The sequence below is a fragment of the Varanus komodoensis genome, unplaced genomic scaffold (genome assembly GCF_004798865.1).
Source record: "Varanus komodoensis strain SLA01 unplaced genomic scaffold, ASM479886v1 scaffold9, whole genome shotgun sequence".
NCBI classification, from domain to species: Eukaryota; Metazoa; Chordata; class Lepidosauria; order Squamata; family Varanidae; genus Varanus; species Varanus komodoensis.
In genome coordinates this window covers 32821915-32848605 of record NW_025336598.1, presented here as the reverse complement: position 1 = coordinate 32848605, position 26691 = coordinate 32821915, and the positions used below count along the sequence as shown (strand labels likewise).

The 26691-nt window shown below is 45.8% G+C and overlaps 1 protein-coding gene across 3 annotated transcripts in view; it reads left to right on the top strand.

The window, feature by feature from the left end:
* Nucleotides 1–26691, top strand: part of SLC4A10 (solute carrier family 4 member 10) — a 118205-nt gene that overhangs the window by 90527 nt on the left and 987 nt on the right. For all 3 annotated transcript variants that reach the window (XM_044417896.1, XM_044417897.1, XM_044417895.1), the window contains 10 exons: nt 908–1013; nt 7747–7908; nt 9144–9257; nt 9807–9968; nt 13067–13318; nt 14654–14722; nt 15573–15746; nt 16047–16169; nt 19796–19863; nt 21609–21725. In XM_044417896.1, the coding sequence (XP_044273831.1) occupies nt 908–1013; nt 7747–7908; nt 9144–9257; nt 9807–9968; nt 13067–13318; nt 14654–14722; nt 15573–15746; nt 16047–16169; nt 19796–19863; nt 21609–21725 (1347 nt within the window). The remainder of the gene's footprint in view (nt 1–907; nt 1014–7746; nt 7909–9143; nt 9258–9806; nt 9969–13066; nt 13319–14653; nt 14723–15572; nt 15747–16046; nt 16170–19795; nt 19864–21608; nt 21726–26691) is intronic.

Below are 26691 nucleotides of genomic sequence, written 5' to 3'. Positions count from 1 at the left end.
CTACTTCTATATCAATGGGTATGTAACTGTGTGACCACTTCTTATGTAAACTGGCATTAGTCTCCCGCTGCTGCTGCTGCTGCTGCATCTGTGAACAGCAGGAGCTGTCTATAAACCCTGCTGAATATACTGGGACTTGCATCTGATGGAACCTCCATATGATTGCACTGCAAGTTTGTGAGAATTGTTGTTCATACAGTTCTATGATGTGTTAATCTCCCTATAGCTGCTCTCAGGGAAATGCACAATACATAAAATCCAGAACACATAAAATAAAATCCATAAAGTCAAATCAATATCAATAGCAGTATTATAAAACAGTTGGTGAGAAACAGCACTCCATTAAAATATCATGGTTTAAAGCAGGAATCACAAGTTGGTGCATAAATATGAAGATAAAGCTATTTAAAACACAGCATGGCATCAGAAGCAGAGGATTGTTATGGTACAGAAAAGGATTTCAGAAATACGGGGTTAGGAGCCACTCTGGCATAATCAGGATGCGGAGAACTCTTCAGTGCCATTCAGGTACTCCATTTTAAAATCAAGCAGAAAGATCCAGAGATAACCTTAAAAACCCTAAGCATTTTGCCCTGCATCACCCCTGAGTATTGGCCATGTTGGTTGGGGTGATGGAAATTGTAGTCTAGAACATTTAGAGGACACCAAGGTGGGGAAGATGCCCCTAAAAACAAGGGCCACATCTAAGTCTAGGGTCAAGAATCCAATAGAACAGAAGCTTCTGCATGATGTAGGTTTTCTACACCGTTTTGTAACAGGAAAAGCTGCAACTGGTGTTCCCCTGTTCAAGCGTTAAAAGTTCATGAACACTCTCAAGGCCGATGTTTCGCCAACTCTGTCTCGTGTCTTCACCAAAAAGCTCCAAGCATTTTGTTTTGCCTTCCAGGTGCAGCTGTGTGGAGCCAGACAACCCCAGCAATAACACTTTGCAATACTGGCAGGCCCGGAATGTGTCCTCATCCGATATCCCCTGGGGAAACCTAACGGTGACAGTAAGTGTTCCACTGAGCCGTAGCACGAGGGGGTCCAAAGTGGGCACACTGAATTACCGATGGCGGTGGGAGGGGTTGCGATGGCAGGCCCCGCCCCCCAGCCTGTGTGCATCCCTTCTGTACTTCTGAAGGGAGGTGGGGTGCATCTAAACTATATGGTTGCAGTGGTATGACAGGGAGCCCTGAAAAAGCACAGTCCCTGATCCCATGGAGAGCAGCCGTTACGCACACTGGGGAAAGGGCCATGGCCTAGTAGAAGAGCATCTGTTCTGCGTACAGGAATTCCCAGGTTCGGTCCCTGCTGTGCTGCCAAACAGCCTTAGAGATCTGCTGCCAGGCAGTGTCGACAGTGGATGGACCGGCTCGGCACAGGGCGGCTAATTGTGCGCAGTCCCTGCTGTGACTCTGGGGCTGGAGCAGGGAGCACACCCAGGGTCCTGCCTCACATGTGCTTGCTGTGCTTTCTCATACAGTGTCTCACATGGAGCATCTCACATGCAGTAGTAATACGTTTTACTTCTATTTAGTAAAACCACTCCGTGATTATTCCTTCTTGTCATAGGAGCATATATTTGTTTTGTTTTGTTTTTATTTTAAGCTATGCCTGCATATGCCAGCCTGAAAACTTTGTTGTGTACAAACAGGGAATATTCTTGGGGTTCAGCTCACATTCATTAGATAGCAGCTGACTTGACCTAAATTTTACCAGATGGTAGATCTGGAGCTGGCATGTGTAAAAAGAACACACAAGTTCCACATTTCCCCTAAAATACTCTTCCAGATGTTCGAAACAGAGTGAGGAGTTAGCATGGAAAGGTGCAAGCATCCTTCTATATACTTTATTGTCATTAGTGTAGATTGCAACTAGGCTAATGGAAAGCATATCTAGAACAGCTGTGGACTTAATGTCAAACTTGAAAAGCCTCATTTTGCTTGGTTCATTTAAGAAGAAAAGTAGATTCTCCATGCGGTGTATTTTATATTTACAAAGCAAGTGTGCGTACTTAGGATACCTTAACAATATATACAATTAGGGTATATTCAGGGTCAAATTTCACATTAGGCTAAATGTGTCATGTGTAGCTACATCTTCATATTTACTTTAATTACCAGCAGGACAGGGTGTTTTCCACTAGAAATGCAGCATGCAGGGAACTGATCATTTCCTCCCCAGCAAAGAAAGGCTCCTGCTGGTAGGAATGGTACCTCCTTTTCCTCCAAGGCTCATGGCTGTGTGGCAGGGTGCTTGTAGTTTAGTTCCACTTGAGCTGGAGAGGGAGAGATGGCTGCCCTTTCCGCAAGGCCTGTGTTCCTGGTAACACACTCCGATTTACGTACGTTTCTGAGCACAAACTATGTTTGGATCTTTGTTGGACCCCTGGAGATAATACCTTCAACTGCATGCTCAAAATGCTGCCCACCCAGGGTTGGTGCAAGACTACCTGTCCCCTTCCCCTTTCTTTCTTCTACCAGCACCACCACCTGCCTTCTTTCACCATCAAAGAATGGCTTGTTTTAAAAAGTAGAGCTTATGGTCCAGTACTGAGCTTGTTCAAATATAACAACAAGCTCAGTATTGGGGAAGCAGAAACTAAATCCTGGTTAAATTTCCTCCTGGCAGGAGAGGAGTGTCAGGAGTGTGGAAGCCCGAGGCCTTATTTGGGCTCACAGAGGCTTGTGAAAGCAGCACTAGATCCTGGCTTGGCATTATGTGTGAACCAGCCTGGTTACTAGGCTTGCAACTTTTCAACAAAACATCTGGAGCGTTTATGGTCTCAGCTAAGCCATCTGGTGTCCTCCAGATGTTTTGGAGTGCAGCTCCCATCAGTCCTAGCATGGACAGTACTCAGGGATTATAAAATCCAGAATATTTGAAGTATCCCAGGTTGTCTACTGCTGGTCAGTTAACTGGATGCCACAGCAATGCATGTATCCAGTGGATCTTTTTGTTATCATTTACTTACTGTCAAGGATTATGGGAGTAGACCAAAAACCCTGGAGGCCACAGGTTTGTCTCACTCTGTCAGTTGTTGGATGTTAAGGTTAGCATTTATTAACTCTCCATTAAGAAAACTAAGATCATGGCATCCAGTCCTCTCACTTCCTGGCAAATAGATGGGGAAGAAATGGAGGTAGTGACAGATTTTATTTTCCTGGGCTCCAAGATCACTGCAGACGGGGACTGCAGCCAAGAAATTAAAAGATGCTTGCTCCTGGGGAGGAAAGCTATGGCAAATTTAGACAGCATACTAAAAAGCAGAGACATCACCCTGCCAACAAAAGTGTGTATAGTCAAGGCCATGGTTTTCCCAGTTGCAATGTATGGCTGTGAAAGCTGGACCATAAAGAAGGCTGAGCGCCAAATAATTGAGGCCTTTGAATTGTGGTGCTGGGCGAGGCTCCTGCGAGTCCCTTGGACCGCAAGGCGATCAAACCAGTCAGTCCTAGAGGAGATCAACCCTGACTGCTCTTTAGAAGGCCAGATCCTGAAAATGAAACTCAAATACTTTGGCCACCTAATGAGAAGGAAGGACTCCTTGGAGAAGAGCCTCATGCTGGGAACAGTAGATGGCGAAAGAAGAGGGGGATGGCAGAGGATGAGGTGGCTAGATGGAGTCACTGAGGCAGTTGATGTGAGCTTAAGCGAACTCCGGGAGATGGTGGAGGGCAGGAGGGCCTGCAGAAATGTTGTCCATGGGAGCGCAATGGATCGGGCATGACTTTGCGACTAACAACAACAACAGGTGTGGGGAAATTCATGAATGATTCCTCAAGATGCTTGCAGTTTGTTTCAGGGAGTCAGAACTATCCAAAGCTGCACCTGCTGAAGGGACATCAGTTTGGAACGATGCACCCCCCACCACCTTTCTATTTTAGTGTTGTTCAGGCAGTCATCTGTTCAGCAGAAAGAAGGAAAGGAGCATTCCAGGCCCAAAGGAACCCATACCTGTATGGGCCGGGGTGCCATTTTCTGACATATCCTATGTATGGTTCATTTGTCTGTGTGTCACCTTATATTTTTAACAGTTGCATTAAAGTTTAGACCTTAATATGGAAATACATGACTCAAAAAGGACTTACATATGTTCTTTTTGAAAAACCATGTGGGACTCTGTCAAAAAACCCTTTTAAAGGAGCCGTGGCTTTGACAGGTAGCTGTAAAAAGGATGCAGCTCTCTCTGTTCTGTCTTCCAGAGCACCCAGAATCCTAAGAAAGGGTCAAACGGTGGGAGAGCCTCAAAGGAGGCTGGCCCAAAGAAGCGCCTTAGAATCTCCCTGTAAGTAGAGTGTCTAATTGGCCACTCCCTTTTAAGTGAACAGAGATCTCTCACAGCTTTGGATTCTCCTGACGGCTGTCAAGACAAACCAAAGCCAAAAAGAAAGGCCTTGGTAGCTTCTTTGGGTCAGTGCCCATGAGGCGCACCTGCTGCACTTTAACAGCACCCCGGTGTCCCCAGACACTGCTCAGGTGAGGCAAGCCATTTCAAATCCACAAAAGTGGCAAATGTACCCAAGCAGAAGTTCAATTAAAGTAAAAAATGTGCACTTTTGGGGTATAATTTTTAAAGGGGTGATAAACCAGTCACAGCCCTTGCAATATGTTACTTGGGTTCTTTGGAAGGGCTGGCACTAGCTGTCAAATCAGCTTACTTTCTGAAATCACGTGCGTGCGCACACATGAAATGACTGAGCCATAGTGAGCCCCAAAGGGGTGGCAACCGCAGCAGAGGCCACAGAGACGCTGCTCGTACTTGTGAGGTGGCTGGCAGTAGGTGGCCTGTGTAAGTCCTGCAAGAGCAGCAGGGGAGTTCTGCCACTCTTACCCAAACAGTCCCTGGTGCCCACAATGGGGTTGATTGTCCATGTCTGGGCCAGAAGACATCCAGGTGGGGTTCACCAACCTCTCGAGCAAGCTATGGGCTGTCCGAGTGGTGTTTTGCCCTCAAACAAGCCACCCTGTAGAAAACAGCCCAAATTCACAGGACATGACAGTCCACCATGGATCCTGTACCTCTTGGAGGAGGGAGCTATTTTCATCTTGCTGTTCTGTAGGATCTTCTGGCCTTTAGAACAACTTTTTAGGGCTGCAATAGGAAGAGGGATACAAAAAACCCCACTGTGCATGTGGAATGCAGCAGTTGCCCCTTTGGATCCAAGCCCAAATGTTTACTTTGTGTTGCCAACATTTATAATAAAGACTCTAATTACAATTTATACTGTTTTCACTGCAATGCAAACAATGATGTGGAGTCTGTTGCCACCTTGTGGCAAAGCAAGCTGTTTTTCTGCACTGAAGAACCAGCAGGGGTGATTAGATCCTCTAATCTGTCGTTTTATATAACATAGGAACTGGGGTATGATCTTGGAACTAGCTTCTTGGCACTAATCCAGAGAAACTGTTTTTAGGATCTAAATTGTGATTGCTGCCCAACTATTTCTGCACAAAGCCTAGTTTTTATGTAAGTAAAGAGAAACATATTAATTTGTATAAGATTTGAACTCCAAAATTCTCAATCAATTGCATGTTAAGTCAATCAAACAGCCAAAATCACTATACATAAATATGTAATACCTTTTGCTAGCAAAATCAAAGGAAGTACAGGAGTAAATAAGAATAAAGTGTAAACAATATTTGGAAAAATAACAACAGCAAGTTTTTTGTAGTGGTTGGTATTCCTGTTAATTTTTGTTTTTGCTGAGCTAGTTTGACCTTATTTATTTATTTAAAACATTTCTATGCCACCCCCATCGCAACAAAGCCTCAGGGCGGCTCACAAAGAATGCATAAAAACGTACATAAATAATAATAATATAACAATTTAAAAGGAAAAAAAAATATGGCTAGGATCCAACTATGGCCCAGCACTAATGCTAATGATTTTGTGCTAGATAAACCCATGCAAATCTATACTTTTCTTCATTGCCCTCGCAAGTGCTGCATACACAAAACAAGCAATGGAATATGAGAGCTCACTGTCACTAGTGCTTGCACTGGAACGGAGATCCGACCCTATAGGATTCACTGGGAGTTGTGATTATTAACCTAAGTACCTTCCAGAAATATCAAGTGCCCATTTGGAAGTTTCCTTAACTACACGCTTACTGTAGTTCTCATAGATTCAACACATCTGCATTTGGGGCCATTCTATCATGTTCTGGCATAACCACCTTCACTGATGAGCATGAATAAGTCACGATGGCCCAGTTTGGATGTACAGTCCATGGATTGCACTATCATAATTTATTAACTGAGAACATGATGGTGAGATTGTGCATTCCTTCCATCTTTGGCAATTACATATCTCTTTAATTAAACAACAGCTAGCCATGACAGTCCCAACGGGGAACTGTGGCTTAACCGAGGTTGACTAACCAGTGTCTGGATCCAGGATCTCTCTTTTGTGGGTGAAAGAGCACTGTTCATGGAAGATGCCTTCACTCAGTTTTTAAAGATTTCCCTCCCTCCCTTTCTTCCTTTTTCCCTCTCCCTCTCCCTCTCTCTCACACACTCCACAGCTCACCCCATTCAGCTGTGTGGCGCTTTTGGGGGGCCATGGAGAGGAGGACAGGGTGAAGCCTGCTTCCAGTGTCACAACCCTGAATATGGATTCCAGCCATGGAATTTTAAGCCGTGTTTGAAGCTGATCGAAGACGGGACGCGTGTTCTCCTCTCTCCTCTCTCCTCTCCAGCTAGGAATTCAGCATCCAGACTGTCCAATGAGTGCAGGGGTTCAAGCTTAAGTGCGAAAGCCAGATGTGCAAAATACACCTTGCGTGTAGCCATCTCTTTTGACAAAGCGTGTTTTGTTTTATCTATCACTGCTTTGGGATATATTAATCTCGCTGAGGGTGCAATCCAGTATCTTCTGCTGCGGACGCGCACAAGCCTCTGATCTCATCTGATGTACGAAGCAGGGGTGGGGGTGGGGATCTCCACCACGGCAGCACTTGTGCTGTGCATTTCATCCAGGGGGCTGTTTCTGCTGCCTTGCTGCAGCTCCGGAGCGGGGGAGAGAAGGAGGCTCGGCACTGACGGCAACCGGCACGAGCTGTGTGCTCCGGCCTGCTCTGCTCCCCACCCCGGCACACCCCCTTTCCTCTACGCTGAAGCCCAGTTGCCTCCTTGGAGAGGCTGCTGGCATGGCCCTTAACACACTGGGCGCAAGTGGGGCCCTTCAGCACCCTGGCTGGGTGCCAAATGAGCCTGTGCCCCCTCAGACAACATTAGGATCCTGTCCTAAAAGGACTATACTAAATAAATACTGGTGTGTGGTATGGAGGATGAACTTTATTATTGTTGACTTTGGCTTACCAACTGCTTCTGTGTGCAGGATGGACTGTTCATTCTGAAACAGATGTTTGTTTTATTCCCTTTCAACCCTTCCAGGCATGATAAATGGATAAACACAATAATGTTTTAGGGCCGTTTTGCACTTTATATTAGACACAAACTTTCAAATGCCACAGACTTTGCACTCAACAGAGAGCTGTAACCAGTCCTAGGTCTCAGGCAAGTATACAGCACACCTGTTTTCAAACCAATACTGTGTGTCAAGGTGTGTACCTTAAACATCTTATGTGGATGCCTTTGTGAAGGGGCTTCAGTGCCAGGATTTTAAAATAAAAGCCACTTGGCTCTTTAGTTGATCATGGAATGTCTCTCAGTCTTCTGTTTCTCTTTAAATATGATCAGTTGCTCGAGCATAAAATGTGCCTTTAATTTCCATGTTAGGAATGTAAAACGTGGCAAGGGAGATTTGTAGGACGTGCCTGTGGACATCATGGTCCTTACACCCCAGATGTGCTCTTCTGGTCAGTCATCTTATTCTTTTCTACAGTGACACTGTCCTCCACACTGAAGCAGTTCAAGACCAGTCGCTATTTCCCAACCAAGGTAACTTGAATATATTTTAAAGCCAAATCCACTTGCGTACAAGCACAGGATGCAAATCTGTCTCTATGGATATGAATAACTCCCCTTGCATTGGTATTGGTAGAGCCAGGTTTGCACCTGTAATATTTTGTAGCTTTTTAAATACATTTAATGACAGCTCAATGTGAGAAAGGAATATGTGAGGATGGAGTAAATCGTGTTTTGTCCTGCCCCTTTTTTAGATTTGAGCAGGAAGTTATCTATGGCAACGTACATCAAGCCATTGGCTGTGTTCAGTCAGAAATGTAATATGTGGGTATAACAAACTGTAATGATCAGCTCCCAAGGGAGAAAAAAACCTTCCATGCTATCCAAATTAGCAAAAGTGGACATATATCAGGTGCCTGAGGGCCCAAGTCCAGTTTGGAGAAGCTGGAGGCACAGGTGGTAGGCCCAAATACCGCATAATTTAGCTTAAAGGCATTGTTGCCAGTAAGTAAACCTCAGGAGAAGCAATTCAACCATTTAAAAATAAGGACAGAGTTGCAAAACATCCAGCAAATCACCTGAGTGGCTGAGGAAAAGGAAGGGGTCCAGGGATTGGGGCAGGGAACCCCATGTCCACCATATTGGGAATCTAAGAGGGGTGGATTTGGCTTCCAGCACTGAGGTTCTGCACCTGAAGTCAGACGCCCCCCTGCTTCTCTGTGCTGTGGGCCAGTGCTCAGGTTTGGTGGCTTGCGGCGTGCTCTCTTTGTAGTCAGGCCACCTCTGCAAATTATGCCCTGTGGCATTCCAGAGCCCCAAACTATTTGGTTCTTCACCTCATTTTAACACAGCCATCAGGTATCACTTTGCAATCTACACACTTCCCCAATTGAAATGACTTGGAACCTGAGAAATGCAATACAAATAATTTAAAACTCACTTCGATTCATTGCAATGCTTGCTTGCAGCCCTCGCTTACTTGCATGGGCAAATGTTCAACGAATGGCACTCCAGCCATAATGATTAAACTCATTGCCTACGTGTGGTTCAGTAGCAGCCATAGGAGCCTGAGAGACCCTTTCCCTCCTGTCGAATGGCTCCATGGGGCTTCTGGCTCGCTGTATTTGTGCATTGGAGCTGGCAGAGACTGGCTGGCTGCAGAGATGCGGTCTGATGGCGGCGGCCTCCTGTGTTCATGGAAGAGATGGCATTGGCATGCAGCTCTCCTCTCAATGAAAGGATTCGTTTTGATCTCTCATTGTTTCCAGGTTCGTTCTGTAGTGAGTGACTTTGCTGTCTTTCTCACCATCCTGGCCATGGTGCTAGTGGACTACGCCCTTGGGATTCCATCCCCAAAGCTTCAGGTTCCAAATGCTTTCAAGGTAATTGCTTGCCCAGTCATACCAGGCTTCACGGAAAATGAAATTCGCAACAGTAAATGATCTGTAGGGGTGTGTGTGTGTGTGTGTGTGTGTGTGTGAAATCTCATTAATATGGATCTACCTGTAATATTTTTTAATGATTGGGTGATACCGAAAATACAAACTGTCGTAGAACAGTGTGTGGTTGAAATGGGGTGGACCAGGAAATGGACATACCTAATAGGAATAGCTTAGTTTAATAACTGCAGTTGTTCCCATATTAGGACCTTCGAGATCCTTGCAGTACTAATAGCAGAATTCTATGTATGTCCAATGGGACTTATTCCCTTGTAAGTATATTTGGGATTGCAGCTTCAGCTACCATCTGGCATATTTGATGCTTGCAAAGCCCTGAAACAGCATGCCTGGCATTGCATTTGCCTTTACCTTCTACATTTTGCTTTGAACCAATGGTAGGGGAGACGGATGCTTTGCTATTATTCTGAAGACCTTGGCAAATGCTCTGTAACATTTTGATCTAAGAAATTCTAACATTTTGAAATGTCTTAGCCCACCAGAGATGACCGTGGCTGGTTTATCACACCTTTGGGACCCAATCCTTGGTGGACAGTGCTAGCTGCTGTAATTCCAGCTCTTCTTTGTACTATTCTGATATTTATGGATCAGCAGATTACAGCCGTTATTATAAATCGAAAAGAGCATAAATTAAAGGTAAGGGGGCCATGCTGCAAAAGTTACTCGGATCTTTCTGGTTATTATTCCATAGTTTTGTTTAGTATGTTTTTTTTAAATCCTGACTTCCTCTTCCAAAGGCATCTGGAATACAGATATGTACACATTTTCCTCAAATTCATTTCAGGTGCAGATGCGGGTGGGCTCTGGGCAGAAGCAGTCTGGTACGTACGGAGATAGACAGGGACCTGGGTATCTTAAGGTCCGCCTCCTTCCTCGTGTTCTTTCCTGCATTCTTTGGTGATTATCCGAGGCACAACTTCAAATGTCCCAGCTTCCTGCAAGCAGGCAGGCAGGCAGGCAGGCAGGCAGGCAGTCACGAGGCCTTTACATTTCTGTGAATAATGATGCCCTCCTTGCGGAATACTCCGTTGACAGAAATTTGTCCGGGACTGTTTTAGGCAGTATGTACACATTTGGTTCTTTAAAAAGGTTCATGGTTTTGGGGGCTCTTGTGCAGCTTGTTTATTCCTTTGTTTTTAGCCCTTGCAAATTATACTGCTGGTTTTACAAACTGTTCTTATTGTTATTTATTAATCTGGATTGTGCTTTAAGTATAACTGTTTGTTGGCTCACTGCAAACAGTCAAGCAAACAGACAGGATAATTTTTTTTAAAATGAACGAACAAAGAAAATGGGTGGCAATTCATTAAATTGACTGGAGGAACATAACTGTGCAGGAGACTCATGAACACATTAATTCACCTGTTGTGCATTAATTTGTATGCCAAAGTTTATGACACAGTGTTGTCCTATGTGCACAGTTTGGGGAAACTGATTTATCTTTAATAGTTAATAGCCTACACATCCCAATGTTTGGCTGGATTTAAATGAAGGTTAGGCTGGATACAGGGAGAGATGAAGGTAGTTAGACGATGGCATTGCTTCCTGCTGTATGCAGATAGTTTTTTTTTTAAATAAAACCTGCAGAACCTGTTTATGCAGGGCAAATGTGGGATGAGCATGCAGGAGGCAAGCAACAATCTCTCTCTTAAAGAGCCTTCAGATCACCTTAAAAAGAGCATAGAAAGCAGTATTGCTGGCCTCCCACCCTCATCATTTGCAGCATGTTAGAAAGTTAACCCAAAGGGTTACCCGTTCCCCAATTTTAAAAAGTGTTTCTACCTGGTTGCTTTCTATATCACAGGCCGCAAGGTAAGTGGCTAATCCAAAAGCTAATTTACAGTTGTAGGATCTACAAGGAGCAGGTTTGTGTTAAATTGAATGCACCCAGTGAAGGAGTCTCTGGTCTCTGAAAGCTGCTGCCACAACTAAAGTGTTAGTCATGATGCGCTGCTCTTCCCACCTGCCGCTGCCTTGCTGCTGCGTCTTCCAGACGTTGCATCTTCCTTTGTTTCCTCTCCTGTCCCACCCTCTGCTCCTCTAGTGGAGCATGCAAAACTGTACCAACCTTACGGTGGCTTGATCTGAAAGCCCCACACTTCCAGTGAATTTTTCCACTTAAGCAAGAAGCATCATTTTTCTGACAAAAGGCTTGTGCACAGATTGTTCGGCGTCTTCGACTCCTCAGTAAACAGCAATGCAGTCTCTTAAATCACATTACAAATGCAATTTCAGCCTCCTCTTTGCTGTGCAATGACGGAGTTGCTCCAAATGTTTTTCCCCGGTGTTTTTGTTTTTTTGCCCTCTTTGTCAGTCAGCCTTCTTGTGTCAATCCATAGCGTTCCGTGTGGTTAACGTGACAGATGCAGGGAGCTGCGGCCAAGCTTTGGAATGTGTGGTATATGTGTGTGTGGGTTTTTCCCCTCTTTCTTTCAGCACTGGCATGTGGCAGTCAGATGGTCTTTCTGGCTGCCCTCTCGCCTTCCTGCATATTCATTTCTTTCCTGGGGGTCTGGTGCAGCGCATCACCTGTTGCCATGCTTCCCTTGCCTCCCATATGGCACTTTCCTCAGGCTTGTGCGTGAATGTGAAGAAAGCTTGAATCCACACCCTGCTAAAAGCAGCAGACTTGCCCTTAAAGCAGCGTGTCCCTTTTGACGCTGGAGAATTCGGGGGGCTACACGGCTGATGTTCACAAGAGCACAACTGCACGTTAAGGATGAATTCCGGTGCGGGGGGGGGGGATGAGCCCACCCTCAAAGTCTGACTCTGAGATCTGATGCCTCTTCATCGCCGCTCTGCTACTGGAGTGCTGCTGATTGAGGTTCTGCAAAATAAATCAATGCGTACACAAATTGGCATTTCAAAACTCCATGTAATATTCCCGTGGTATCTCCATCAGCATGCAAATAGACTTGTACTTGCACTCCCTGACTTCCTCTATCTGACATCCTCTTCCTCTTCCTCGGCATCTCCCCAAATCTGCCCCAAAGATTCCTTAGTCCCTCAGAGCTCACTCCAGTATTGCTGGGAGGCAGAATCATTTTCTGCCAGTATTGATTTTGCAATGGAGAAGATGCCACTGGCTTCAGCCCACTCTGTCGTGGGAGCAGAAGACAAGTGGCCCTCCAGATGTTGCCGGATTGCAATTCCATCTGCTCCACCAGCATGGCCAAGGTCAGGGATGGTGGCAGTTGTAGTCCCACAAACGGAAGGGTGATGGGTTCCCCACCCCTGTCTTTTCTACTGGAACTTCCTCCTAGAAGTAGCCTTTTGTGGTTTCAGTTTTATTTTGCAAATCTGAGAGTGGGACATAGATCCTCACAGTGAATTCGTGATCCTGATAAGGTCAGTGGTCCAGTGAGCTCTTTGGAGGATTTTATAGACATCCAGCAGCAATTAAAACAATTCCATTGTAATGACTGGGACAGCTTAAAGCAGGATGAGCATTGGCCGTCTGATACCTGCAAGGAACGTATGGATTGAAAAAAGGCCTTTTCTCATGCAAGGAAGCTTCAAGAATCCAATCCGGCCATATAGATTATGCCACCAGAGCCAGGAAAATCTGCAGCACAAGCATAGCGCAAACATTTAGCACCCTTTCCCCTGATCACTCACTTTGTTAAACTAGCTGCTCCTTCTGACTGTCTGCTGTCGAAATGTTTCTGCACATCAAAGGCAGGTGTCCCCTTCTGTCCCTGTAACTTTGTTTATTGTCCTCTCTCTTTTAACAGAAGGGCTGTGGCTATCACCTGGATCTGCTGATGGTGGCTCTCATGCTTGGCGTCTGCTCTATCATGGGCTTGCCATGGTTCGTTGCGGCCACTGTCCTCTCCATTTCTCACGTGAACAGCTTGAAACTGGAGTCAGAGTGCTCTGCCCCTGGAGAACAGCCCAAATTCCTTGGCATCCGTGAGCAACGGGTCACAGGGCTCATGATATTTATCCTTATGGGCTCGTCCGTTTTTTTAACCAGAATTCTTAAGGTAGGTTCATGCTTTGCAAAACCAAGGGGAATGTGAGGGAGGACACCAGGCAGTGCTGATTTAGACACAAGGTCTATCCAGTCCGACATCCGTTCCCACAGTAGCCGATCACATGTGCCAAGGGAGGCAGGCTTGACCTCCGCAGCACCCTCTTGCATCTGTTCCCCAGCAACTGAGGTTGAGAGACATACTACCTCCATGACTGGAGACTGCAGATGGCCATTGGTAGCCTTATTCTCCATGTATTTGCCTAATCCTATTGTATAACCATCTAAATTGGTGGTCGTCACCACATCTTGCAATAGCAAATTCCATCATTCGTCTTTAGACTTCATGAAGAAACCTTTTATCTGTCTTAAATCTTCCACTATTTAGCTTCACAGGATGACCAAGGTTCTAAAGGGCGACTACAAGAGTCTTCTTACCCACTTTCTCCATCCTGCACAAAGTGATACAATCCTCTGTCATGCATATACACACCCTTACTTGAAGCGTTGCTAAAGCAAAGGATCTTCAAGATTGCAACCTTTCCTCATAGGGAATTTGTTCATGCCATTTGGTCATAGGACCATCAGGCACATACAATTTTAATTTTCACCCATTCATGTTTTCTAGGTTTTTAATGAGCTGGTGTCCTTTCCTTCATGGAAATTCCCATCCAGATGAGTGACAAAGCTCATGCTTGTGTACAGAAGGTTCCAAATTCAATGTGTGGCATCTCCACATTTTTTTGTAAAAGAGAACTCAGCTGACCTGCCAGCTGTCTAATTGTCAATAATAAGTGGTCATTTATAGTTCGTATATTTAATCTATTTTTTAAAAAAAATGCTTAAGCAAAACAATGAAGAAAAAGTGGTCACAATCCAGATGCTAATCTCTAAGATTTTCCACACCCATAATAGCAGCCTAGCCATTTAGTTGGTAAGCTTCTTTCTGCTTGAGTCCGCAACTCCTGTTGTATGTACATAATTTCCCGCGTAGTCCTTATGGGACCCTTGGGATGCTTGTTTTTCCAGAGTTCCACTGGTAGCCTTAGGCAAGCCATTCTCTGCTGGCCGAACCTACTTTAAAGGTTGTTAAGTGACATAGCATGGGTGAAGCTGCCGTACAGAAGAACAGACACACATGAAGGGATAAATGCAGCATGACCTCAGTGGAGCGCCCTTCAGGCAAAGGGGACTTCCTTTCTATCTCTCCTGAAGCCCCCTGCACACACCCTCCAATCAGCACCAGAGGGGCTCCTGAAAGGGCTTTGGGGTGGGGGGTGTGTTTGATTCACAAGCCACATTGCCATCCGTGAACTGAGACTTCCCTGCTTTTTCCTTCTCTTTGTAGTTCATTCCCATGCCAGTACTTTATGGTGTGTTTCTTTACATGGGTGCCTCTTCTCTCAAAGGAATTCAGGTAAAGTGGAGTATGCAAAGCATCTCTTATCCTGTGGAAATTTCGGCCCTTTCGCTTTATTATTACTTGTATTCTATTTTGTCAAGTTTTACACAGAAATTAAAAGGGCATAACCAGGCTAATATAAGCTAGCCATTTTATTTATAGTTTAGAAATAGCCAACCTTCAGCATGAGTTCCACAAGTGCAGCTGGCAGCAAGAGTCTGCTTGTGATCCAAAGCCATCATCCTGCCTTCCCCACCAGCACTATGTACCACTTACTTATGGGTTTGAGAGTCTACAGGCCAAACCATGAAAAGGCTGGTGAAGTGATTCAGAAAGTCCTGTTCATGCATAGCACGAATCTGCCAAACTGATGGGTTGTCATGCATAAACAGTCACAGCAAACCATGGATTAACAGCTGGGTAGTTTCACCCCTCCAGGGAGTGTGAAGTAAAAGGAAAAGTAGGCGTGCTGTTGGCAGTGTGCCCACCCATGCAGGATAACCCATCAGTTTTTAAGCCAATGGGTTGGCATCACACACATGCCAGCTGTGCATATCCAATCAATGCGTGTTCCCCTTGTTTTCTCTTGGCAGATCTGATCATAGCATTCACAAATTCAGCACCTCTTCCAGTTAATGATATAGAATATGCAGGTTTCACACAGGGAATGTGAAATGGTGCGTATTCCACCACTGCACAGAGGGGAGCAGTGAGATTTGGTACCACTTGTGGCTGAATTTTATCCTTGCCTTTTCAATACTCTTTGTTAGGAAAGTTGCCCTTGCATCTTTAAGTGTTTTGCACAGAGAGCTCTGGAACAATTGTCTCAGTTTCTGTGCTCAAAGAAATGCTTCTCTTTTGTCAGCTTTTTGACAGAATCAAATTATTCTGCATGCCTGCCAAACACCAGCCAGACTTCATCTACCTGAGGCATGTTCCTCTTCGAAAGGTCCATCTCTTCACAGTTATCCAGCTGAGCTGTCTAGTGCTGCTGTGGGTTATCAAAGTTTCAAGAGCTGCTATCGTGTTTCCTATGATGGTATGGATCTGCTTCCTCTAGCCTAGAAGACTGTAATTAATTTTTACTAAATGCAGTGCTGCAAAAACTAATTAATGTGTAGTTTGTAATGGGAAAACTCCACATTTGGTATAAGAGTCAGGGGTTCTCTTTCAGATGTGTGCATGTGCATACACATCCGTTCTCTTGAGTGTTACTGTGTGATTTCACAAAACTATTTCTGGATTAGGCCCATGGTCTCTGAGTTAGCACATGGAAGAACAAATGTATTATCCATACTTGTCAGCCATATTTTAACCATGTTATAAATATTCCAACTAGGTCTTGGCCTTGGTGTTTGTCAGAAAACTCATGGACCTATTTTTCACCAAACGTGAGCTGAGCTGGCTGGATGATTTGATGCCGGAAAGCAAGAAGAAGAAACTCGAAGATGCTGAAAAAGAGGTAGACCTGGGCTTGCCTTTGTTTCTTAGCAAAATTCACTTCCTAACCCTTTTTGTGTGAATTAATGTTCTAAATTTTGCTTTATCCAGGAGCAGATATGCTTGCAAGTTCACGCTGTAAGCATACGTGCTCAATCCAGCAAAGGAATGTTTTGTAAGTTGTGCAGATCTATCCAAGTGCATATTTTGATGAACTCTGCACATGAATGAGATATGTAGGTATCTCTGTTTGGAGTGCCTAGAGGTGTGCCAGTACTATGATCTAAAAGCTGCTTAACTCAAAAGGGGCACACTCTAGCCATAGTTGGTGACACAGTGCCCAGAGTGCTGGATTGGAATCTGGGAGATCAAGGTTCTAGTCCTCAGTCAGTCGTGGAGGTCAGCTGGTGACTTTGGGCCAGTGACAGGCTCTCTGTCTAACCTCCCTCAAAGGATTGTTTTTGTGAGGATAAAATGGAGAGGAGAACCTTGCATTCCTTGCAAGAGGAAGAAAGGTAGGGTATAAATGTAATGCAGTAATAGTAATAGTAATAACCTCCTAGGAGCCATAAAGAGATACATGACTCTAGTAATCTCCTGTGCATAGACAAAGATGGGTTTGAGTGTGGGAATGTGTGCATTTGGCGTGCAATGTGTCAGCGTGCAATGACTTGTCTGTTGCCAGGGGGATGGTGAAACTTGTGCCTCTCATTGGCACACAGGCACACTCAGCCCTGAAGTGACGCGCTCTGCGTCTTACAGTGTAAAGTGAGAAAAATAAAAGAGGGTTTCTCATGATTGTCACAGGAATCCTTTGCTTTAAGTCTGCTTTTCTTGCATCACTTGCTCTTTTAATTTCTAGACCTGAATGATGACGGAAAAGAAAACTAGGAATATACATGTCCTTTTTTATTTTTTTGCGTCTACTTTTATTTTCAGTTGCCATCTTTTTAAGAGATTATTTTTACATATTATGGCATTGCTAAATATTTGAGGCTATTATTAAACCTGCTCAGCTGTCAAAATCCTGGAAAGCTGTGAAGCCTGAAAATGACAAAATTAACTAGGAATAAAAATTCTGACATGGGGCCTCTGGAATTTAATTTGAAAAGCACCATTATGCTGGCTTTAAAAATAGAAATGGGCTCTACATGCAAAGAGAAATGAAGGTGACAAGAATTTTTAAAATGCTGGTCTTGATAGGATCAAGATTTTTATTTTATGACTGGCTCTTCAGTACAAAGAAATCCTCAGCTGTGAAGGATTTGAAATGTCAGGGCAAGAACCGGGATTTTGTGTTGGTTCTGCCAAGAGTCCATATTGGAACGATAACGCAGATTAGATCTGCTGCACCCCCCAAGCCCCCAAAATGGTATTCCTGGGTTTCCTTTGGGAGCCTCCTCTCCTCATAAAGCGTTGTGTCCAGGCAAAGTGAGTTGCACTGGTTAATTAGTTTCTCATTGAAATCACTGGGATTTATGTTCAATCTAATTAGGTTTTCCCTAATTAATATGCTCAGTTAAGTTAGTTTGGATCACCCACCCAATCCCTTGAGTCTCTCTTTTTTCACACAGACCAAAATCCTCATGTTGGAAATAGCAATGAGCTGCCTATTCCCACTTGGGTTGTGGAGCGCAGACAGTCCTCCATGATAATTGCTTCTAGGACAGCTTTCCCCAACAGGCGCCATCCAGATGTCTTGGAGTTCCATTCCCATCAGCCCCAGCCACCGTGGCCAATGGCAAGAATGCTGAGAGTTTTAATCCCACACTCGAGAGAGGGCAGGCTTGCGAAAGGCCCTTAGCTGATTCCTTGTGATTTCCATATTATTGTGGTATGTTTGTGGATGCCACACTAGCTGCATATTGGCTCCCAAGCCATGCTTAAGGTTTTGTCGCTGACGAACATGGCCCAGAACAACTTGGAAAGCAGACCTTCTGCCGAGGCCTTCCTGATCATTCTGTGGCCAATGGGATGCCCCCGGGCAATGGTGCGTAAGCGGAGTTGGCACCCACCATTTGTATAACTTTCCCGCATGTGATTCAAGAAGCAGAAATGGTGGCAAGTTTTACATGCCTCTTGAAAACACCCAATTCACACAGGCTTTCCCTGATCTGTGAGGCTTTCTGTCACCACTCTTTTTATTATTAGGCTATAATTGTTCTTGACTGGTTTTATTTTTTATCTCACTTTTATATTATGTTGCATTTTAATGTAAACCCTTAGGGATTTTAATATGTCAAGCTGTATAGAAGTATTATAAATCAATAATAAATACCCCACCTGGTTTTTTAAAATAACTTCTTTTACAAATTAGAAAGGGCAGATAGTCTATTTGATACATGAGGAGAGAGGCAAGACTGAGAAGTGGTATGTACTTTCTTAAAAATAAAATAGCCTGCCGTTTATTTAAAATGTGTTAAATGTGTTTTATTTAAATTGTAAAATATTAAAGTGATAGGTTATAATGCAAAACAAAAATATAGAAGAAGTTGACAGCAAAACAAATCTATTCACTTGCAGCAGGAGCTCATAACAGAAAAGAACTGAACTGAGCAAACCACACCAGGAACAAATAGCCAAGCACAACAGCCTTTCTGAAAAAACCCAGGCTTTAACCTGATGTCTGAAGGTCTCAGGTAGGGCAGGGTTCAGGAGCTGTGCACACTCCTGCAGGCGGGTGCTTCAAATGGAGGAAGCCCCACCACTAGCCACCTGCCCATTTTCCGTTTCAAATGCAAATAGGCCTCAGATGCTGGACCTAATGCAGAAAGGGGCCCCATACAGACAAGGCGGTCTGCAGGGTACTTAGTTTTGCTTAGCCATTCCAGCTAGGAAGGGGAGACCACATCACCAAAGAGGATTCCACTCTGACTGGTCTTAAAGTCCTGTGCTTGGCCTTCCTTTCAGCCACCCAGTTGTGTGCAGAGATTGCTGCACTAACGCAGCCTATCTAACCTTTTCTACATTCTTAAACCTTCTTGTATTTCTGCATCCTTCAAAAACTAGCAAGTTACCACCTACCCCAAAAGGAGATGCCAGTTATGAGCTGAAAGTGTTGAGAACCAACGCTCAGGTCAGACGTGGCTCAGGTTCAAATCCGCATTTGGCCATGAAGCTCACCTTGGACCAGTCCCGTACTGTCAGTCTCACAGAGATGCTGTGAAGATAGCATGGGGGAGGGGAAGAAGCACGTGTCCTTTTCTGACCCCCTTGGAGGAAATGGGGCGCAAAAGTAAAAACACAGAAATGTCCGTGCAGCCCCCTTTGAAATAGGACCAGGAGCAGTGCAACTTCCCAGTGTTTCCAAAAAGGACAACTTCATAACATATCCAAAATGCATGGAAACATACACGACTTTCTTTTTCCCTCTCGCTTCCTTTTTTAGAGCTGTTCATTTCTTTGAAGAATTGGCTTTTAAGTACAGTTCCTTAATTTTTGCACCTGCTAGTTACTTAAAAAGGAGCTTGTTAGTGGAAAGGATCACAGGGATGGCATGTCATTTTTTTTAAAAAAACCCTAAACAATTTGTGGGGGAAAAAGGTGAAGAAATGGCCCTTGTTTTCTTTTTGATAACTGAATCTGCAATTGTATGGAAACAATTGCAGCAGGAAAGCATTTGCTCACCTCTGAATTCTTTTGTCCTAGGAAGAACAAAGTATGTTAGCAATGGAAGAGGAAGGTACTGTCCAGTTACCACTGGAAGGGCACTATAGGTAAACTTCTGAGATCTAATTGTGTCCCTGCAGCTGCTTTTAAGTTACAAAAATAAAGAGGAGATGGATCACGGATCTCCCACATAAAATCTGTTTTGGTTCTTGTCTTGTGTCAATTTTTTAGAAGAAAATCTTTCTGCCAGTTGGCAAGAACGTGTACCTATCTCACCTCCGAGTCTAGGGCAGATTTCAGCTGCAATCCTAAGTGCAGGGTGCAAGGGATAGTTCTGGATTCAGTTGCATGACTGGGAAGTGCTGCATGTAACTGCGTCAGCCAGAAGGGGGGGTCCCCCACCCCCTTCTTTTAGGGGATTAGCATGCCTGCACTATCTAGCATTAAGTTCACCATCTGCACCCCAAGGATAATACTGTGTGTGGGGTTCACAAGGCTAGCTTTTCACTTGTTTGTGCATACAGATTGTACCAGCAATGCAGCTGCATGTCCCTAGATCAGGCCCATGGCGCTTTGGAAAGTGAGGAAACACGCGTAGAACCATAGAATAGGGTCGGAAGGGGCCAGGAAGGGCTTCGGATCCAGCCCCTGCTCCATTTAGACCCTGTTCACCCACGGTCAGCACAATGCTGTGCCACCTCCAAGAGCTGCCCCCACTCATTTAAATGGCAGGACATTCTGCACATGAGAAGGTACACATATGCGTGCATGTCCTGCCCCCTGCAATGAGAAAAGGAATCTCTCATGTGCAGGCGCTCTGGATGCGCACAGGACTGGGGAAGAGAGGCGTAGGCAGTCTGCAGCTATTATTGAAATGAATGGGCTGGAGCCAGAGTCTTCCTTGCATGGAGATAAAGGGGCCGTTTACATGTACCTGTACCTGTGACCCATTGGTTGGGAAAATGATGGGTTGGCAGGGACAAGCGGAAGGGAGCAAGTTTAGGGGCTAAATGATCCGGCAGCTAGCCCAACAGCGAACTGTGGGATGGTCTCGCGGTGTTTTGCCCCCGAGCAACAAAGTGGGCTGGGTTTGGTCTTCATGCTCATCAGGAACCTGTCCTGGGTTGCTGAGTCAAAGCAAAAAGGGAGGCTCACAGTAAGCCCCAAGCTCACACTCCTGCTTTGCATAACAACCCGTCAGTTTTTAAGCCTCTGACAACCATGTCAAAGGTTCTTGCCTGTGGGAGATTTGTGATCTGGTGGAGGTCTCTCGCTGGTGGAATGGAGGGAGTAGCAATCACTGACAGTTCTCATCCCTGCAGTCCCCTGAGCTGTCCCTTCCGCGCCCCCCCCCACCCCAAAAAGTATCTGCTCAGTGGCAGTGAAGGAATGGAGAGGAACAGTAAAGATTCTGCCTCTTTCTGTTGGTGGGAGTGTTGTGAGCAGATGCCCATGGAGGGATGTTCCTGCAGCACTAAACCGGCTGGGTCCAAGCAGTGCTATTTGCAGGTCAAAAAGCCGTCATAGCGATGGGGGCCTTCTAGCCAGTTCGCCCGCTGGCCCACGCAGCTTCCTCTTACCTACCCTGAGTGGCAGCTCTCTGGGTCTTCTGTCAGGCCTCCTTCCTGGCCCCTCCCTGGCAAAACTGGGGGCTGCACCCAGAGCCTGCTGCCCTGAGCTCCCTGAGGAGCCTGGTGTGCCCCCAGCTGAGCTGCCGGGTGCTCTGATTCCCGAGAGCTTGGCTGCACTTCATGCAAACGCGTTAAACTAGTTGGATGTGTTTCTTAAGTTGCATTCATCAATGGCACAGGACAGCAAAGGCAATGTGTCATGATGTGCTTATTTCTTCTAGAGACGACCCGTCTGTGATAAATATTTCTGATGAAATGGCCAAAACAGCTGTGTGGAAGACGCTTTTGATATCGTCCGAAAACACCAAGGAGAAGGAGTCCAGCTTTCCTTCTAAAAGGTTTTTTCCTTTAATTTTCTATATATACTATGTATTTTAGTAATAACTAGTTGCCCACAAAGCATTTAGTTTGTTAATCGGAAAATAAAAATGCTGGCCTACTAGGGCATGCATCATTTCCAAGGGAATGATCAGAGCTTCCAGTCCGTTGTGGGGCAGGTAACTGTGGGGGTGGCAACAGTGTCACGATGAAGTCACATCAGTGGGAAGCAACATGCCAGCGTCCTCCCTTGGGTACTGATCCAGCCTGAGAGTTCCCCTGAGCAGGCTGGTTCCCCCCTCTTGAATCTCGGTGACCCTTTCTTGGCAGTCCTGGACTTGGCTGTCAGAGAGAGGGAGAGAGATGCTCCTGCTGAAGCACACATGGCCCCCTCCCCCAAGATGGAAGGGGTGCCGCCGGCACAGGTGTGTGGTGCCAGCATCTCTGGTTTGCACCACCCACCCAGATCCTGCTCGTCTGTTTGGACTAGCGGGAATTGTTACTGGAGTCAGTACAATCCGTGGGTGGACTTCCATGCCTGTCACTCACAGAAGCATCCATATGGAGGCAACTTTGCTCGTGGTGGGATGTAAATAATTCCCCCCTCCCACACCACTTTTAAAAAGAAAACATCAGGCAGAGAAAAATCTTGCATGCTTTTCACATCCATTCTCCATTCTGCCCTTTTCCTAGGGTTTTGCTCTTCCTTTAGAACAGGGGCCCTCAAACTTTTTCAGTAGGGGGCCAGTTGAAAGGCGGTGGCTGCACTGCGAGCCGGTGAGGGGCTGGGGGCTGGGTGAGCAGGCCGGTTAGGCGTCATCAGGTGCGTGCGAGGTGGCGTTGGGCGCGCACGGCAGCGACTCGCATGCTTGGAGATTTCCCAGCGAGTGCAAAACCATCTCCGAGCGAGTGAGCCACCACTTCCAGCCCACGCTGCAGGGCAGTGGCAAGTGCACGAGCGCAGGGAGGCAGGCGGCAGCGGTGGCTTGCTTGCTCGGAGATGGTTTTGCACTTGCTGAGAGATCTCCCATCAAGACCAAGGAGTCCAAAACCATCTCCAAGTGAGCAAGCCGCCGCCTCCCGCCTGCGCAGCGAGTGCACACAGGCGGGAAGTGACAGCGTGGGCCAGATCCATCCTGTGGGCCGTAGTTTGAGGACCCATGCTTTGGAACATAATTCTGCAGGAAGGACTTGTTCTCTAAAACATATTAACTTACTTATTTATTCAAAACGTTTCTGTACCATTCCTATTCAGCCCGTGTCTGAAGGACATTTACGCAGTTTTGTGCTAATAACACAATATGACTTGAGCTGTGAGGCTGTTTGCATGTAACAGATGCCAGCTGTGTCTTATTAACCCACAATTTGCTGTGTGCATGATGGGCTCATATCACAGTCTTTTTGGATATTCATTCCCTGATGTAGCCAGTTGAGGGTTGCCCTGTGAAATCCAGATGCTGTAGATTAATTGTGGGTTAAAGAACCTGCCTACTATTTGTTTAACGTGCGATTAGCCTGCAGTGTCAGGGTTCCCATGTTATATAGCAACCCTTGTTCAGCCCCATGGGGGTGGGTGGGTCCGTATTCAAAGCGGCCATGGAATGCACCTGGCACACACTGCAGCAAATTGCGGGTTAGTTGGCCCATTAGTTGCTACCGATACATCCAAACTGGGGCACTGTGTATGTTTTTCTCAGAGAGCACCACCCCTTGCGTGATTATGTATAATGGACCTGCCAGATCCCTACTGGAATTGGACCAGGCTCAGCTCAGCTACTGGAAATAGGGGCAGTACAAGGGGAGGATTCATCGAGAATATAAAACCTGTGTTACATCCTCTTCTTACCTGTAAACTTTCTGTTATCTGTTCCATCTTAATTAGATGGGAAAAATCAGGGTTCATGTTTTCAGCTCATGTTATTATCCTTTCCTTATTTTTGGCTATTTAGCCAAGAAAGTTCTAAAAGCAGTTTACAGATCAATGAAACACACACAGAAAAGGTGGTCACTGTCAATGGCTTGTAATCTTGAAATGAGAACACCAAAGGAAAGGGCATCTGTTTGAGGAGGGAAAAAGCAATTGTTAATAGCACTTCCTGAAGTTTATCTGTCACTAAACTGTGCAGCTGAAGTATAATAAAATGGATGGTGGTTTTTACATTTTTTGCCACCCCTTTCCAAACAGAGTCTCGACAATGTGACCACACACCCGATTCCTATTTGGAAGAACCAAGCCAACGTTCAGGGCAGGATTCATTCCAGTGTTCGTTCATTCCCCCACACAGCAATATTGTCATAAGGGCTCACGAGACGATGCCTGCTTTCCCCTCTCCGTGAGGGGAGCGTAGCGCCACGTAGATGAAGCCTGGGCGAAAGGGAGGCCGGGGCAGGGTCTGGGACATGCGCGTGGACACGGAATGCTGCAGCATGTGTTGGGCAGAAAGGAAAGCAGGATGCAAGCACCCGTCTTCCCCGTCCCCCCATGAGCAGGCGGCCAAGGCCATGTCAGGAATTGTGAAACAGCAAAAGTGAAGCCCATTTCCATGCAGTCTCTCTACGTGTTCCCCTAAATTACAGACATATGCGATCTTGTTTAACTGCTATATTCCCCAGTTGCCATTCATTTTGAATTAACATTATTTTCTACTAAATTGTTCCATTATTACATTTCTACCATAAGCTCCCCTTCCTAATCTCTTTAGAAGCTGATTCCCCAAAGGTAAGACCCTGTCCCCAAACGGCTGCCTTGATTGCTATTCCATGGTGTGTTTTGGAAACTCAGCTGATCTCGTGTGTGAATTTTGGGGAGACAAAATTTAGTAGAAATACACGAAAAGCATATTTGGAAGGCTTTAAAAAACATCTGCACATTGCATCTTCCAAGAACTTCTGTATCAACTGAGTGCACTCCCCTTCAGCCAAAATTTAGAAGGTAGCATAACCTTGCCGTTTCAAGTGCACTGGGAAAATATACTAGTGAAGGAACTCCGCTTGGCCCCTGGCATTTTGTCACCCCAAAATGGCATGTTGCTTCTGCAGTGTTCTTCCTCTCCCTGAGCAGCATAAACAAGAGGAGGAATCTGTGGTCAAAGAGAGGGCACCCCAGTTCATGCCTTCAGCCGGGGTGAAGCTGCCCCGGCATGATGCCAGAGCCATGCCAGCCCCTTTCCTGTCTGTACCCTGCAGGACAGAGGCCTCGGCTCTCACGAGAGGGGGAGACTCAGGACCAGACTTTCCCAAGCTTGGCTCCCAAGATCATACTGGAGCATCTGGGACTCCGGTCATTGGCCATTCTGGCCAGGAAGGGTGGGAGGAAGTGGTTGTCCACGAGCTGCTTGGAAGCCCAAGGTTTCGGCTGGCACAAGGAGGGCCACCCTTCCTGTGTGGTTGAGAGGCGGGTCTGGCACTGGTGTTCCATCCCACTCTTTCGGAGCTGCTTCCAGAAGTCTGACCCAAAGTGATGTTGCAAAAATCCCCGGGTAACTTCCTGAGAGGTTCCTTATGAAATGCAGACTTGCTACCAGACCTAAGCCACAAAATGTCTCTGTGCTTGACTTTGCCCCTTTTTCTCACGTTTTAAGCAAGTGCTCAAAAACAGTAACAACAGCAGAGCGGTCTGCACTGGTGAAGCAAGGCTGGTTGGAGCCAAATCAGACTTGCCAGAGGTGCAAATGCCACCGCTGAGAGCTGGACATCGGCCCTCTTCTCTCGTTAGGTTAGGAAAAAGAGGTTGGCTGGGCAAAATCTTCCAAGCTGGAAACATAAAAAGGAAATTGCAGCTCGTACATGTTAGGTTCATATCCACCTTCCAAGAGTGCAGTGGAAACTGTTCTTACCCCGGCCATAAAGAGATCCTTGGATTGCCGTGGTAGAAAAGGGGTCAGATGCCTTTCTTCACACAGCCTCCATTTTTGGCTTTCCATATTGAGTCATACATCAGACAAAGGGAGCTATGGCAGTTCTGTCCATTGCACAGAAAGGTGAATCTTGGAGCCCACATTTCTTTGCTGCCTCTAGCAGTAAACTGAGCAATTGAGATCTGGTCGTCACTCCTACCCACTGTCGTTGCAGAGGAGCACCGGATCAATATTCTCTTAAGAGAAGACAATGCACACAGTAGAATCATAGGGTAGCAGAGGTGGAAGGGGCCAAGCAGGTCTCTGGGTCTAGGCCCCCAGCCCAATGCAGACCTGCTCTGTATTGTGTATCAGTGGGCTTTTAGCTATGACCTGCCAGTGATCCAAAGCTTTGGATCCATCATGGGGAGGAGCCTGAAATATTCTTCTGCACGCAGAGGGTTATCACTTGCTGAACAGGATATCTTGCATCCTCACTTCCCACTTGCGGCTCCCATGCACCCTCCAGATTGCCTCTGGGAGGTCCTCCAACCCCTCAGAGAAGTTTGGAGAGTGGGCAGGGAGCTCCAGTCCACCCCGCAATTGATAGGTTTCTACATACAGTAGAACATTTTTGGATCCAGATTTTAGTCTCACCAATTTCAGTGGATTTCCTGTAAGTACAGCTAAGTCTGGATCCAACCCATTGTGTGCACATTCAGAACCAGTTTATTTCTGCAGAGAACTTAAACCAAACCAAGAGCAAATCTTGACTTAGTTTTGCACCTAAGAAGAAGCAGAACAATACATTGATCACCTCTGAAATATTGATCAGTTTGCTCATAAAATGTACACATGACTCATAAAATAGTCCCCTTGCCCCACCTGGATCAGCATCTCGAGGACCACCCTACCAGTCCACTCCAGAAAATGTGCTGCCAGTAGGAATGACTGCTCGGTCCATTAGTCCCTGACCCCTCACCCAGCAAACCAAGCCTACTGTTTCACCCAGCAAGCTAAGGAACAGAGGTGTAGTCCATCGCACTCCAAAGCAACAAAAGTCTACTAATTCTTCATCTCCTGCCCCCTTAGGAGTGAAACTGCTTTCCCCCATCACACGCAGGAGGCACTGTCTCCATTCGTCTATCTC